A 16207-nucleotide genomic window follows, 5' to 3' on the forward strand; every position below is an offset into this window, starting at 1 on the left:
AATTCTAATTAGGTATAATTAATTATAATTATTATTTAATTTTAATTTTTTATATGAAATATAAAAATAAATATAAAAATAACATTTTTATATTTTAATTATTGTTATAATTATTTTAATTTTAGTTTCATGTTAATTAACTATTTTAATTATTAAGATTATTTTAATTATAATTATAATTATAATTATTGTAGTTATTATAATTATTTTAATTACTATAATTTTTATAATTATAATTATAATTTTTAAATAATTATTTGAAATATAAAAATATTATAATTACTATAATTATTTTAATTATAATTACAATTATTTTCATTATTATAACTATTATATTTTTATTTTGAATTAATTATTTGATAAACATATTTTAATTACTATAATTTTTTAATTATTATAATTGTAATTATCATTTTTATTTTTACTTAATTATTTAAAGTATAAAATATTATTTTTTATATTTTAATTAATAATATAACATTATAAAAATAGAAACATCCCAATGTACTTATTGATAAGATTGAGCAAAACTTTTAATAAGATAATCATGAGAATTAAATTCTTTAATTTATGAAAATAAAAATAAAAAAAATAAATTTTTATACACACAAAAGTAATCATTCTTATTTATTTTTATTTTAGTAAAAATTAACCCGAATCCGGATCCGGATCCACAACCCAAAACCCAACTCCCCAGTCCTAACTCGTTTTCAACCGTTTCAAATCTGCTTCAAAACGTACCTCGCTCTTTCCTCAACTACAGAAAAAAAAAATAATAATAAAAAATAATAATAATAATAGTCCATTTCAGATATGCACTCTATTTCTACGGCCTCCTTTGATTGATTGACGATACAGAGTGAAATTGGATAAAGCAGAAAAAAAAAAAAAACGGACTTTATACCAAAAAAAAAAAATGATTGCAATTCCCTACTTAGCAGCGTTAACAACGTACTTTAGCTATGGATTATTGTTTGCTTTTGGTCAAATCAGAGATTTCTTTCGCAAAATTCTCGACTGGAGTGGCTCTAACAATCTTCAGGTCTGTTCTAATCCTAAGTGAGTTTTATTTGCTTGTTAATGATTTGATTCTGTTTTAATTTTTCATTTTAAGCAGGGTTATGCTCCAATATGTGTGGCACATGAAGATTTCTATGTACGCCGTTTGTATCTCCGTATTCAGGTATCTAATCATGTGTACAAGTTAGTTCTTTTTTTCAGTCGCTATTACTATGTTTCCTGTTATTGATGGGTTTCATTTAATTGATGAAGTTCGTTTGAACTTGCTATAGGTTTTCACGCTTATGTTTTGATTTTTTTATGTATTAGTGGACAGTCCAGAATCTTTATATGTTGCACTGGAGTGCAATACCCTGTCGAGCTAAGTGTCTCTAGATTTGGTATTTGTATAATCAAAACGCAGGAAATGCTGGAACACGTTTTAATGGTTCATGGTGATTGCTTTACACACAGTTATTGGATGTTTTGATTGATAGGATTCGTCTTTGGGAGGTTAACAGCTAGTGCTACTGCTGATTGGTTTGATGTTTGATGGGATTTTTTTTTTTTTTTTTGGGAGACTGATAGCTAGTGCTTCTGTTGCTTGGTTTGATGTTTGATAGGATTGTTTTGGGAGACCGATTACTAGTGCTCCTGACGCTTGGTTTGATGTGGTTGAGCGTTACTCAAATGACAATAATAAGACACTAAAGTATGATTCTCCATTTTTATTAAAGGTTTAAATTATTTTAGCTTGGTGATTTATTTTAACCTGATTTTGTCTGTAAAGTTATTGGATATTGAGAATCTGTGCAAATGATTGCCCCTGACACAGACGAACCACAAATATTAGTAGATGCCTTAACTTGGGGTCATACAACTATCTGGGATTTGCTGCAGCAGATGAGTATTGCACTCCTCGAGTAATTGAGTCATTAAGGAAATATTCTCCTAGCACTTGTAGTAGCCGGGTGGATGCGGGTAAGTTTGTAACTTAGCAAAATACTATTGCTTCAGTACTTCTCTACTCCAAGGTTTTGCTAAATGAGTTTCCTCACAGGCACAACGGCATTGCATAATGAATTGGAGAAGTGTGTTGCCGACTTTGTTGGAAAACCAGCGGCTATAGTTTTTGGAATGGGCTATGTTACAAACTCTGCTATCCTTCCAGTCCTGATTGGGAAGGTTGATATGATGGTCACTTGGAATGCTTTATAGAATCATTTTGCTCAGTTATTGCACCTGACTTTTGATTGTCTGTATTATCCATTACAGGGTGGTTTGATTATCAGTGACTCCTTGAACCACAACTCTATTGTAAATGGTGCACGTGGGTCTGGAGCTACTATTCGTGTTTTCCAACATAATAGTGAGTTTTACTAATTTTACCAGGTCATCAGTTGTCAAGTTAATCAAAGTCCATCTGCATGGCTGTTCTGTAGAACTTTTAGCCTTTTGGTTTCCCTTATCTGTGGATTCCTCATAGTTTGTTCGCGTGGTACTTGCTCCATTTAAGTGCAAATAATACTGTCTGAATTGCATTTCCCACTAGTGTTTCTGTTTCTGAACTACTTTGTTATTTATAGCACCCTCTCATTTGGAGGAAGTCTTGAGAGAACAACTTGCAGAGGGACAACCTAGGACTCACAGACCTTGGAAGAAAATAATGGTAATTGTGGAGGGGATATACAGCATGGAAGGGGATCTTTGCAAGCTTCCTGAGATTATTGCGATCTGCAAAAAATATAAGGTACTCTCAACGTAGTTTCTGTCATTTTAATACCAGCTTATGATCCATGTGCTGGTCAATTAGATTCAACAATTTTGCAACATTTGTTTTGGGAATTTATTCTGCCATATATGTAAGGTGCTCCTTACTTGGCTTCTGATGAGCCTTGGCTATTTTTGTACTGTCTGCGACTTAATGCTAGGTTGATTGTTTCATAGATTAAGCAATTTGTTTTGGTAGCTTGATCTAATAAAAAGTGGCCAGTATGACATTTGGTCAATGGCCTCTCAAAGCTGAAGAAAAAGACTGCATGCACAAAATAGCAAAATGTTTCCACTTTGTTTTCCAATGCAAAAATTGTTTATGTAATCATCATGTCTCACTATTATGATTGAAGAAAGCTTTTCACACTGGTTGTTTAACGATCTCCAATAAATCATAAGGAATAATAGTGTTTTTTTTTCTTACAACACCATCCACCCACCACAACCCAACCACCCCCTTCTCCTTTTCCATTCACTTCAATTAAATGATGTGTTACAGGCTTATATTTACTTGGATGAGGCCCATAGCATTGGAGCAGTAGGGAAAACAGGAAAAGGCGTCTGTGAGCTCCTAGGAGTGGATACTGCTGATGTGGACATCATGATGGGAACTTTTACTAAATCATTTGGATCATGTGGTGGATATATCGCTGGATCAAAGGTTTATTATTTTGGTGTCTCATTTGCAGCGTTGTTAGAATTTTACAATTCTCAATTCGAATTGTAAGATTCGAGTTGATTCCCCATTCCAGCGATTCAAATCTGTAGGCTTAGGTCGAATTACAAATGTACATGAATGAAAGTAAATCAAGTGAATTGATAACAAATGGGTGAAATTGCTTATGCTTGAAGATATTCCGGACTGCACTATCTGAAATCATAATGAATTTATAAAATTGGCTTGATGTATTATCAATTGTTTTCACTAGAAAATGTCATTATTTAGGTGTGTCGGAAATATTATATTCTGTTTGCATTTAATGTTTGAAAAAGTTCCATTGTACCTGCAGGAGCTTATTCAATACTTGAAGTATACATGCCCAGCTCACCTATATGCAACATCAATCTCACCGCCAGCTGCAGAACAAGTAAAATCTTCCATAAAGGTTATTCTTGGGAAGGATGGTTCCAATAGAGGTTTGGATGACTGCTTATATTTTGCTCGGTTTAAAAGTTGCAGAGTGGATACCTTAGATTGGCGAATAGTATCTCCTTAATTTACTTGGGATTTGAAGTACTGTTTTTTTCATGTAGGTCCCCAGAAGCTTGCACAAATCCGTGAGAACAGCAACTTTTTTAGGTCAGAATTGCAAAAAATGGGGTTTGAGGTTATTGGAGACGATGACTCTCCTGTAGTGCCAATTATGCTTTACAATCCAGCTAAAATTCCTGCCTTCTCAAGGGAGTGCCTGAAGCAGAATGTGTGTATCTGTTGATACTGTAACCTTGAATTGCACCCCATTAGTGATTTTTCGCATGTTTTTCATGTTTATTATCTTTGGTGCTGTTACAGGTTGCAGTTGTGATGGTGGCTTTCCCAGCAACCCCACTATTGTTGGCTAGGGTACGTGTGTGTATATCTGCTTCTCATACCAAGGAAGACCTGGTTAAAGCATTGAAAGTAAGTCTAATATCTGATCACCTCAGTTTTTGGCTGTCCATGGATTCATTTCAGTATTTATGCTTAGAGACCCTCTGATCAGTGTTGATTATGGCATTTCTGCACAAGCTATTTGGAATGGTTGGTTTCCATTTGTGTATGTGAGACAAACTCACTCTGTCTCTCCCATTCTCACACACACAAACACAAACACAAACACGCGTGGATGTGTCTGTGCACAAGCTCAAAGTCAGAGTTGTCAGGTTGTGAGAAATGTAGATGCTTGTTGGTGCTCTACATGTGAGGTGACTATCGGGATATTGAATGTAGTTGACTAACCAACATACAGTGCACTATTGTGTGTGGGGTGTGGTTGTCCCACTTTAAAATTCTCAAATACACTCCATTCTGCTTTTATGCTTAATAAAATTACTAAGTTATCAACACTTCTCATTTTAGTGAGAACTCATATGGTATGATTGATTGAGATAGAAAGTGTGGGTGATTTATCCATTTAGTCCAACAAAAAGGTAGGCATTTAAAAAATTTTGAGTGCGAAAAGCACACCATTGTGGTCACACCTTTACCCGATAATGAGAGTAATTCAAGATATGCATTAGTTTGTTTCTTTGAGGTATACACAATTACTCCGACTGGCAAGCTGATGGTAGTAAAGTGTTTTAATGTGATGTTTCTTTCCCTCACAGTGTCTCTAGACCATAAAAATCTCAGAGTTTATTTGTTATTTCAGGTTTTTGACCAAGTAGGTGATCTTGTGGGTATAAAATACTTCCCTGCAGAGCCAGACAAGCAGCAGGAAGAAGATAAGATAGTGAAGCTTGATTGAGCAAGTATTTTCTTATTTTACTTGGATCATGTGGTTGTCGTGAGCAGAACTGGATCAAGTATGTTGCAATATAATTTTTTTGGGTAAGAAAAAAAACTGGCGGTTGTCCTGCTGTGTCACCACCTATATACGGGTCCTACCATGTAGTATGTTATATTTGCATTGTAAGCGTATATCCTGAGTGTTGCTTACATGCTCATGCAAACCATGAGACTCTGCTGACTGCAAACCTGTGTTTGTCCTTTGGTTTTGTCCCCTTTTGTACATATTTAGTTTTACCCTTCTACACTATTTTTCCGATGGAAGTTGTTTCCTTAACATATGCTGAAAGTTCTTGGACTAGATTCTTCTATTTCCCCCCTCCATTATGTGGATTGTCAGTTACCTGTTATCTTTTAAGTTCGGTTGATTTTTTCGAGTGATTGGTAGAACGCCCAGATAACAGATTTTATGACGTGTGGATAGGAATTCTTCACAAGCTATTTCAAGCTGTTCGATGATCTAATTTTTCTGTCACCTTCGACTTTGTTTCCTTGAGAGAAATGTTATTGTCAAATTGAAAATTATTATTGCGCTCCATTTGATTTGTGCAAAATAATTTATTTATAAAAATATTTTTTATTATTTAGTTATAACTTAAGCTAATGTCACATTGTCATGTGTTTTTATATTGTAATAAAATTATTAATATTTAAAAAAATAATTTAGTTTTTAAGATATTGCTTGTAGCACCTTAAATGTAAAAAATATTTTTTATAAAATAAAAAGTCTTAATTTGATTTTTTTTTTTTAAAAAACACGTTATTAAACTCTTATTTAACTAATTAACATTGTCGATTGAGAATTCAATGATATTATTCAACCACATTTTTCAATAGCTGTAAGAAAATTTCATTTTACATTTCTTCAAAATTAATTCTAGAATTAATAAATGCTGCTGAAAATTGAAACACCCACAATAGATTGATCGGAGGCTCAAATTTTTTTAGAACTAAACTGTCACGACCCAACCTATGGGCCGGACCGGCACTAGGACCTGGGCCAGCTTAAAGCCCTCGAGGCCCGTAGTAAGCCTTAACTATTCATTAACCCAACTCTAAGGCCCATTTGGGCCCAATATCAAGAAAACAAACGGACAGAGTCCGGCCATAAAATGGACTTTCCAACGGGGAGTTTTCGACTCACCCGACCTGTAAACACAATAAACAATCCATTGGGGAGCTCAGCTCACCCTCCACATACTCATCAACATAATAATAAATGGGAGCTCAGCTCCCTCATCCAATCCATCAAACAGACTTAAAATATTAAGTTTACAGGTCCAACATGAATATAATATTACAGACCAATTTCAAATAATTACTGCTAACACATGTGGAAATTCTAGGAGTAAATAAAATTACACAAATATCGATAAACAACCTGCGAAGTATAAAAGCAGGTTAACCCAGAATAAATATCCTCCTGTGGCCTGTAAAAATTTTTGAACAGGAGTGAGCGTTCGACTCAGAGAGTAAAATATCAATCTTAACTATAATCTCTATAACTATCTGAACTAATGCACCCTGTAGAGTGAAATGCAACATAAACAACATTTTCACATCATAACATCAAAAAGGTAATTTAGAGCACTCACACACCCTGTAGTATCAATCATAACATATGGGAGTGATCCCTATCTGACTCTCTTAAATCCAACTTTGGTGCCGAATTACTCAAGCTCGGACTTCCACTTAATAACCAAATCGAGGGTCCCAATTACTCAAGCCGTGACTACCCCTCAAGGAACGGGTCCCAATGAATTACTCAAGCCGTGACTACCCCGGCCCTATCCATAGTCCACACCACATCACACGCAAGCCAACGACGCACACCGCTGCTCCAAATTACCACAACAACATCCATGGCATATTATGATTATGAATGCAACATAAATCGTGCCTAGAGTTTAACTAAATAAATATATGCATACAAGTGATGCATGGGCATGCTGAACATATAATAATATCGAAATTACAATTAAAATTAATATTTTACTCACAGACTTGACGACAAATTACTGTGGCGGCTGGGCGGAGGAAGAAGGTCATCGGCTCACGACAATCATATTACATTTATTTAATACAATCTGACTCAATACAAACAAAGAAAAAGACCAATTACGTCCTAAGTCGTGCCGAAAATCCGGCAGAGTCTCCCCTATACCTAGGACCTACCCAACCTGCAAAAGGGTTCAAAACACACTTCTATACTCACAATCCATATATCAACAGTTCAATCATATCACACAGCCCCTCCTGGGCCCATCAAATCAGTCATCCATCACAATACGCAAAATTTCAATTTAGTCTTTATTATTGATCATTTTTGCAAAAACTACCCAAACAAGCTCTAAAAATTATAAAACTTTGCCCCGCGGTCCTTAGCAATATTACTAAGCTATTGCAAAAAGAATCGTAATTTTCTAAGCTACCACGAATATTTTATGGATTTTAATCCTATTTAAGCACTAGAAAATTACGTAAAAAGAAAGGTTCGGGTTTACCTTTGCCGATTTCGACTTCGGGAACGCGCTCGGGATGCCTGACAATGGTGGGGTAGCCAAAACCTCGATCCAATTCGGAGACTTTTCGTAGTCGGTCTGCGTTCGCCGGAAATTCACAGATCCGGACAACCGCCGAATTTCCGCGAATTGAGGATACCTACACGAAGCCCAATAATAATATATAAAAATCGTGGGTGTTACATTCTTCCCCTTACGTAAAAATTCGTCCTCGAATTTTACAGAAGGCAGAATAAATCACATGATTATAACTTGAACAGATAAGGGTACTTGCTACGCATGTCCCGTTCTAACTCCCAGGTGCACTCTTCCACTAACTGACTCCTCCACAAAACCTTAACCATAGGGATCTGTTTTGATCTCAGCTGTCTCACTTGGTAGTCCACTATGGCTACAGTCGCTCCTCAAATGTCAAGTTCTCTTTTAGCTCTATCACATCCTAGTGTAGTACATGAGAAGGATCGGGAATGTATTTCTGAGCATGGAGATGTGAAACACGGATGAACGTGAGAAAGGTTGGGTGGTAGCTCCAACCGTAGGCAATCGCTCCACTCTATCAAGAACCTCAAAAGGTCCGATATACCGAGGTGCCAACTTGCCCTTCTTTCCAAATCTCATGACTCCTTCATTGGAGAAACCTTCAGAATACATAGTCGCCATCGCAAACTCCACATCCCTCCGTCTGGGGTCCGCATAACTCTTACGCCATCGAAAGCCGCCTCGATCGTTCTCGATTAAAGCAACTACCTCTTAAGTGAACTGCACTCGGACTACACCATGCACTTCCGCTTCCCCCATTTCTGCCCAACACAGAGTTGACCTACACTTTCTTCCATATAATGCCTCATAGGGTGCCAACCCTATCTGGAGTGATAATCGTTGTTGTAGGCAAACTCCACGAGCTAGTCGCTCATCCCATCGACCTCCAAAATCCAAGACACTCATGCGAAGCATGTCTTCGATGTTTGGATCGTCCTTTCGACTGTCCGTGCATTCGAGGGTGGAAGGTCAGACTGAAGTTCAATCAGGTGCCAAGTGCCTCTGCAACTTTCTCCAAAACCGAGAAGTGAATCAGCCCTCTGTCCGATATTATGGAAGCCAAACTCCATGCAACTGACTATTTCTCGAATGTAGAGCCGCATACTTGTGCCACAGTATGTAGTCTTTACAGGTAAGAAGTGAGCTGATTTGGTCAAGCGGTCTACAATTACCCATATCGAGTCATATCCTCGCGTGGTACGAGGCAACCCAGTCACAAAATCCATAGTAATCATTTCCCACTTCCATTCTGGGATAGGGAGCTCTTGCAGCTTCCCTGATGGTCTTTGGTGTTCAAACTTCACCTTCTGACAAGTCAAGCACTTGGACACAAAGTCTGCTATGTCTCTCTTCATGCCATTCCACCAGTAGCTATCTTTCACATCATGGTACATCTTGGTGGAACCTGGGTGGATACTGTACAGTGTATAGTGTGCCTCTTACATGATTTCATTCCTGAGGTTGTCCACATCGGGCACACATATCCTAGAACCTTGCACTAGGGCGCCATCATTGACAAATCCAAACTCACCACCTTCACCTTGCTGTACTCTTTCTATGATCTTCATCAATTGTTGGTCTCTGTGCTGAGAAACTCTAACTCTGTCCCTCAAGTCTGGCCTCACTGAAAAGTGAGCCAACAATACCCCCTCATCTTAAATTTCTTGGATTAGACCTTTATCAATAAACTCATGTACTTCATGAATCAATGGTCTTTTCTCTCACGAAATGTGCGCCAAACCGCTGTAAGATTTTCTCGCTCAAGGCATCCGCCACAACATTGGCCTTCCTGTGGTGGTACCGATGGTGCAATCATAGTCTTTCGTAAGCTCCATCCATCTCCTCTGTCTCAAGTTTAAATCCTCTGTTGGAAGATGTACTTTAAACTCTTGTGGTCGGTGTATATCTCGCACACTTCACCGTACAGGTAGTGTCTCCAGATTTTAAGTGCAAAGACTACAGCCGCCATTTCCAAATCATGGGTGGGGTAGTTCTGCTCATGCCTCTTCAGCTGCCTTGAAGCATAAGCCACTACCTTTCCATTATGCATCAAAACACACCCTAGGCCAACTCTGGAGGCGTCACAGTACACGGCGTATCCTTCACCACACACAGGTCGTGGCAAAACACGGGCCCTGGTTAGACACTCCTAGAGCGTCTCGAAACTCACCTCACAAATATCTGTCCAAATGAATGGAACATTCTTCTGGTCAACTTAGTTAGGGAGCCGCTATCCCGGAGAAATCTTGCACAAAACGCTCAGAGTAGCCACTAAACCCATAAAACTTCGCACCTCAGTGACTGTTGTAGGCCTAAGCCAATCAGTTACAGCTTCAATTTTCTTGGGATCCACTTGAATACCGTCACTTGAAACCACGTGTCCCAAGAATGAGATGCTTTCTAGCCAAAATTCACATTTCGAAAATTTGGCGATACCGGTGCTCCCTCAAAGTCTGCAACACCATCCTCAAGTGCCACACGTGTTCTTCCTCGGTCCGAGAGTATACCAGAATGTCATCTATGAATACGATGACAAAACGGTCCAAAAATGGCTTGAACACCCTGTTCATCAAGTCCATGAAGGCTGCTGGTGCATTAGTGAGTCCAAAAGACATCACCAAGAACTCATAATGACCATATCTTGTCCTGAAAGCCGTTTTGGACACGTCCTCATTCCTGATTCTCAATTGATGGTAGCCTGACCGCAGGTCTATCTTGGAAAAGAATCTAGCTCCTTGGAGCTGATCAAACAAATCATCGATCCGAGGAAGTGGATACTTGTTCTTCACAGTCACCTTGTTCAGCTGTCTGTAGTCGATACACAACCTCAATGACCCATCCTTCTTTCTCACAAATAAAACAGGAGCACCCCAGGGTGAAGTGCTCGGACGTATGAAACCCTTGTCCAAAAGCTCCTGTAGTTGCTCCTTCAACTCTTTCAATTCTGCTGGTGCCATCCTGTAAGGTGGCATCGATATGGGGTTTGTACCCGGCACAACATCGATGCAAAACTCTATTTCCCTTCCTCGTGGCAACCCTGGAAGCTCCTCTGGGAAGACATCCATAAATTCTCTGACAACAGGAACATTTTCCATGCTGACACCTTCTACAGATGTATCTCTCACCAATGCCAAATACCCTTGGCATCCACGCCTCAACATTTTTCTAGCACTAATTGCTGACACCAAATTATATGGAGCCACGCTCCTGTCACCATCAAAACTAAACTCTTCCACACCAGGTATGTGGAAATACACCTTTTTGTTCCTGCAGTCTAAGGTGGCATAGTGAGTTGCCAACCAATCCATCCCCAGGATTACATCGAAATCCATTACTGGTAGAGGAACCAAGTCTGGGAGGATCTTTCCATCCACTACTACTGGGCTACCCGGAAAAACCATATCTACATCTATGTTGTCACTAAGTGGGGTAGCTACCGACAAAGGGCATTCTAAGGTTGTAGGGTTTCTACCCAACCTCATGGCAAACACAGGGGAGACAAATGAGTGCGTAGCACCCGGATCTATCAAAACACGAGCCTCATAAGAATGTACTGGAAGAATACCTGCCACAACTGCATATGAAGCTTGAGCATCCTGGTGGGGCAGGGTGAAAACCCGAGCTTGACCCCTACCCTGAGTGGCGTAACCACGACATCGACTTCTACCTCTGACCGCCTCCAAATCCACGCCCCTTGTCCTCGGCCTGTTGGCCACATCGAATCGATCGCCGCCATGTTGGAAGCACCGGATACAATCGCCGAGGAACATTCGCAATGAACCCGTGACCCCATCGTGGCTCGCCAACATGGGGCATTCTCAGCAAAGTGACCGGTTGGCCACACTGAATCATACTCCCGATCCCATCAAACAAGGTCTGAATGTCCTCTTCCACACTGCACAAGGTGCCAAGGAGGATCTGAACTGCACCGTAACTATCGTACTCGAATCGTTACCACCGCTGGATCCGCACTGGTCCGAATCTCGTGGTCGGTTCAAAACCACTTCTCTTGCTCCTACCCTTTCCTCTGTAATTACCACAGCCACCACCGTCCGAGTACCCATGGAAGGGACACCGAGGAACCCTCTCGCTCTGTTTTTCTTTGCTCTTCATTGTCATCCACAAAGATAGCTAATCTCAATCTGTCTGCTCGATCAACCACCACATCAAAAGACTGATTCGACATCATGGCCAGTTCGCATACCTCTGTCAAGCCCCTTTAGGAATCTTTTCACCTTCATAGTCTCTCAGAGATACTGCTGTAGGGGCATATCCGCTCAATTCCGTAAATTTCAGAGCATATTCATCTACTGCACTGCCATTCTGTCTTAAGGCCTCAAAGGCCCACCGCTTCGATCTCTCAAGCTTTACGCACAAACCGATTGATAAAAGTTCCACAACCGAGCCCATGTCAAACCCTCCATCCGGTAACACGTAGTCATTCATCCATTGTCAGGCATGGGCCCCATGACGTCTCGCATACATTCTATCAATCTTCTATCACCAATCAGACTGCTCGCTCGCCGTCATAGAATCCAAAACCGATATGCATCGTCTGACACATCATAGGTACCAGGCACCAACTTCTTAAAATTTATGATCTGTTTGTAAGGTTCCCCTCTTGGTGCGGTGGACTGCTGCTGCTGTGGAGGGTGTACCATATATTGCGCCATCATGTCGATGGTTCTCTGTAACCCAGCTAGAGTAGCTGCCATGGGGTCCATGGGACCCTGTGCCATGAAAGACTGTTCTTGAACTGTGGGTAGCTGCTCTTCTACTTGAGCAGCTCTAGGCCTCCTACCCCGCCTCCTCGGGGCAGGCGCCTCATCCTGTGCCGACACCTCGTCAGGCACATCTGGTTCTGGTGCAGTGGCAGCTCTCCTGCTTCTACGCATTTTCCTGAAATTCAGCAGCATTAGCCCACAAAATTCAAAACTGCACATTGCACAGCTCTATAGACTCATATTTACACACAATATATGAAGCAGAAACTAGAAGCAAAGACGACAATGCAAGACGAATATGGACCCTATTTTTCCGCATGTGACTCCTATTAGACTTTTCCCAACACTTTAGACAACATTCCCTAAGAATCTGGAGCCTAAGCTCTGATACCACATTTGTCACGACCCAACCTATGGGCCGGACCGGCACTAGGACCTGGGCCAGCCTAAAGCCCCCGAGGCCCGTAGTAAGCCTTAACTATTCATTAACCCAACTCTAAGGCCCATTTGGGCCCAATATCAAGAAAACAAACGGACAGAGTCCGGCCATAAAATGGACTTTCCAACGGGGAGTTTTCGACTCACCCGACCTGTAAACACAATAAACAATCCATTGGGGAGCTCAGCTCACCCTCCACATACTCATCAACATAATAATAAATGGGAGCTCAGCTCCCTCATCCAATCCATCAAACAGACTTAAAATATTAAGTTTACAGGTCCAACATGAATATAATATTACAGACCAATTTCAAATAATTACTGCTAACACATGCGGAAATTCTAGGAGTAAATAAAATTACACAAATATCGATAAACAACCTGCGAAGTATAAAAGCAGGTTAACCCAGAATAAATATCCTCCTGTGGCCTGTAAAAATTTTTGAACAGGAGTGAGCGTTCGACTCAGAGAGTAAAATATCAATCTTAACTATAATCTCTATAACTATCTGAACTAATGCACCCTGTAGAGTGAAATGCAACATAAACAACATTTTTACATCATAACATCAAAAAGGTAATTTGGAGCACTCACACACCCTGTAGTATCAATCATAACATATGGGAGCCGATCCTATACGCCTCTCTTAAATCCAACCCGTGCCGAATTACTCAAGCTCTGACTTCCACTTAATAACCAAATCGAGGGTCCCAAATGAATTACTCAAGCCGTGACTACCCTCGAAGGAACGTCCCGCCAATTACTCAAGCCGTGACTACCCGCCCTATCCATAGTCCGCACCACATCACACGCAAGCCAACGACGCACACCGCCTCCAAATTACCACAACAACATCCATGGCATATTAATGATTATGAATGCAACATAAATCGCGCCTAGAGTTTAACTAAATAAATATATGCATATAAGTGATGCATGGGCATGCGAACATATAATAATATCGAAATTACAATTAAAATTAATATTTTACTCACGGACTTGACGACAAATTATCGTGGCTGGCGGAGGAAGAAGGTCATCTGGCTCACCTGACAATCATATTACATTTATTTAATACAATCTGACTCAATACAAATAAAGAAAAAGACCAATTACGTCCTAAGTCGTACCGAAAATCCGGCAGAGTCTCCCCTATACCTAGGACCTACCCAACCTGCAAAAGGGTTCAAAACACACTTCTATACTCACAATCCATATATCAACAGTTCAATCATATCACACAGCCCCTCCTGGGCCCATCAAATCAGTCATCCATCACAATACGCAAAATTTCAATTTAGTCCTTATTATTGATCATTTTTGCAAAAATTGCCCAAACAAGCTCTAAAAATTATAAAACTTTGCCCCGCGGTCCTTAGCAATATTACTAAGCTATTGCAAAAAGAATCGTAATTTTCTAAGCTACCACGAATATTTTATGGATTTTTAATCCTATTTAAGCACTAGAAAATTACGTAAAAAGAAAGGTTCGGGTTTACCTTTGCCGATTCCGACTTCGGGAACGCGCTCGGGATGCCTGACAATGGTGGGGTAGCCAAAACCTCGATCCAATTCGGAGACTTTTCCGTGAAGTCATGCAGTAGGAAATTCACAGATCCGGATAACTGTCGAATTTCCGCGAATTGAGGATACCTACACGAAGCCCAATAATAATATATAAAAAATCAGGGGTGTTACATAAACTATTGCCAAATCAAAATATATATAACGATTTTTAATGAGTGAAACATTATACTTATTAAAATTTTTTAAATATATATAAAAAAATATATAATATCATATAAAAATATAATTTTTATAATATCAAAATAAAATTAATAATAAATAAATAAATATATTTAAATATTTAATAAAAATTTTTACATTAATCTATTATAAATTTAATATATAAATATATAAAATTTATGTATTTAATAAGTAAATTTTATTATATCATATATTTTGAATTATAATAAATTAAATTTAAATAAAAAAATTATTTTTAAATCTTTCTATTATGAAATACTGCAAAAGAATTAAGTGGGAGATTTTGCTAGATATAGTAGAAGGAGAAGATCCTCTCTCATTTATTACCTCATTTGCGCATTTGCATGGGAAGCACGTGTCTTCATTCCTAGCTTGGATTACAAAATTTACTGCACACACGTTTTTTACAACAAGAAAAAATAAAAGAAAATACATTTTCCCATTTCACATTAATTTTATTTTCTTCTCCCCATTTTATCATTTAACTTGCACACTTATATAGTTTAATGATCTATGCATGATTTTAAGTTGAAATTCTCCCCTTTTATTTTATTTTCATTACATTCATATTAGAGGAATTATTATATGCATCTATAATTTATGCTAGACTCATATTTTATATTTTAATGAATAATTAATTTTTATAATTCTTTTTTAGATTAATCAGCATTTAAATTTATAATTTTATGATTTTTTATATAATTATAATACCAATTATTAATTTATAATTTTATGATGTTTTATATAATTATAATACTATGAGTACGAGAAATTATATAATATTACCCTAATTGCATATAGGATATCCACGTGGATCGATGATTCAATAGTAAGTAAATATATATATATATATATATATATATGTATGTGTATGTGTATACGCGTGTCGTACGTAAGGGAGTTTAAAAAATTTATCACGGTCTTATAATTTTTTTTAAATAATAATTATATATATATATATATATTTATATCTTCAACTATTATTTATTTACAATCTCAAGTCATAAAAAAAATAATTTTATTAACAAATAAGATGTAAAGATAGACTAATTATTAAATATATTAAGAATATTAAAAAATATTTTTTTTTTTCTAATAAGAAAATAAATATTTTTTATAAGACGAATAATAAGTCTCGCGTCTGTAAGGGACATGTACACTGAGTGGCTCTAATCATTTCTAGTAAAGACGTGTATGTACGTATATAAAGAATGGGAATTCAAAAACCAGTCATCTCTTGAAGCTGAAGGAAGACTGGGAGACTGGCGTTTCCACATGGAAAGACGGAGAGTCCAATATAAACACCCAACGCCATTGATTTCTGCAGACATTATTCAGAACTTTTTCAACACCTGTTTTCTCCTCACCCTCCATTCGTCGACTTCTCTTGGCCACTAGCTCCCTAACCACCCCTTTCACCATTTCTTCGTTTTTTCTTTATCCCTCTCTTCTC

General features: G+C 38.2%; 1 protein-coding gene across 1 annotated transcript; it reads left to right on the top strand.

Annotated features, from left to right (window-relative positions):
• The first annotated feature begins 841 nt into the window (after positions 1-841).
• Positions 842-5571, top strand: LOC110636656 (long chain base biosynthesis protein 2a). The gene is made up of 12 exons (XM_021786449.2): positions 842-1042; positions 1118-1183; positions 1623-1711; positions 1835-1980; positions 2060-2184; positions 2275-2368; positions 2586-2749; positions 3272-3433; positions 3783-3909; positions 4027-4193; positions 4286-4393; positions 5124-5571. Exons 1-12 carry the CDS (start codon positions 917-919, stop codon positions 5217-5219), a joined length of 1470 nt encoding a protein of 489 aa, XP_021642141.2. The 5' UTR covers positions 842-916; the 3' UTR covers positions 5220-5571.
• The last annotated feature ends 10636 nt before the right edge of the window (positions 5572-16207 follow it).

The sequence above is a fragment of the Hevea brasiliensis genome, chromosome 1 (genome assembly GCF_030052815.1).
Source record: "Hevea brasiliensis isolate MT/VB/25A 57/8 chromosome 1, ASM3005281v1, whole genome shotgun sequence".
Lineage (NCBI taxonomy): Eukaryota > Viridiplantae > Streptophyta > Magnoliopsida > Malpighiales > Euphorbiaceae > Hevea > Hevea brasiliensis.

Bases quoted from the DNA above. Each gene is read 5' to 3' on its own strand.
- LOC110636656 (XM_021786449.2), top strand. From the start codon at position 917: ATGATTGCAATTCCCTACTTAGCAGCGTTAACAACGTACTTTAGCTAT. The intron at 1,043-1,117 runs GTCTGTTCTAAT...CATTTTAAGCAG, and splicing joins GTGGCTCTAACAATCTTCAG to GGTTATGCTCCAATATGTGT. The intron at 2,185-2,274 runs GTTGATATGATG...TATCCATTACAG, and splicing joins TTCCAGTCCTGATTGGGAAG to GGTGGTTTGATTATCAGTGA.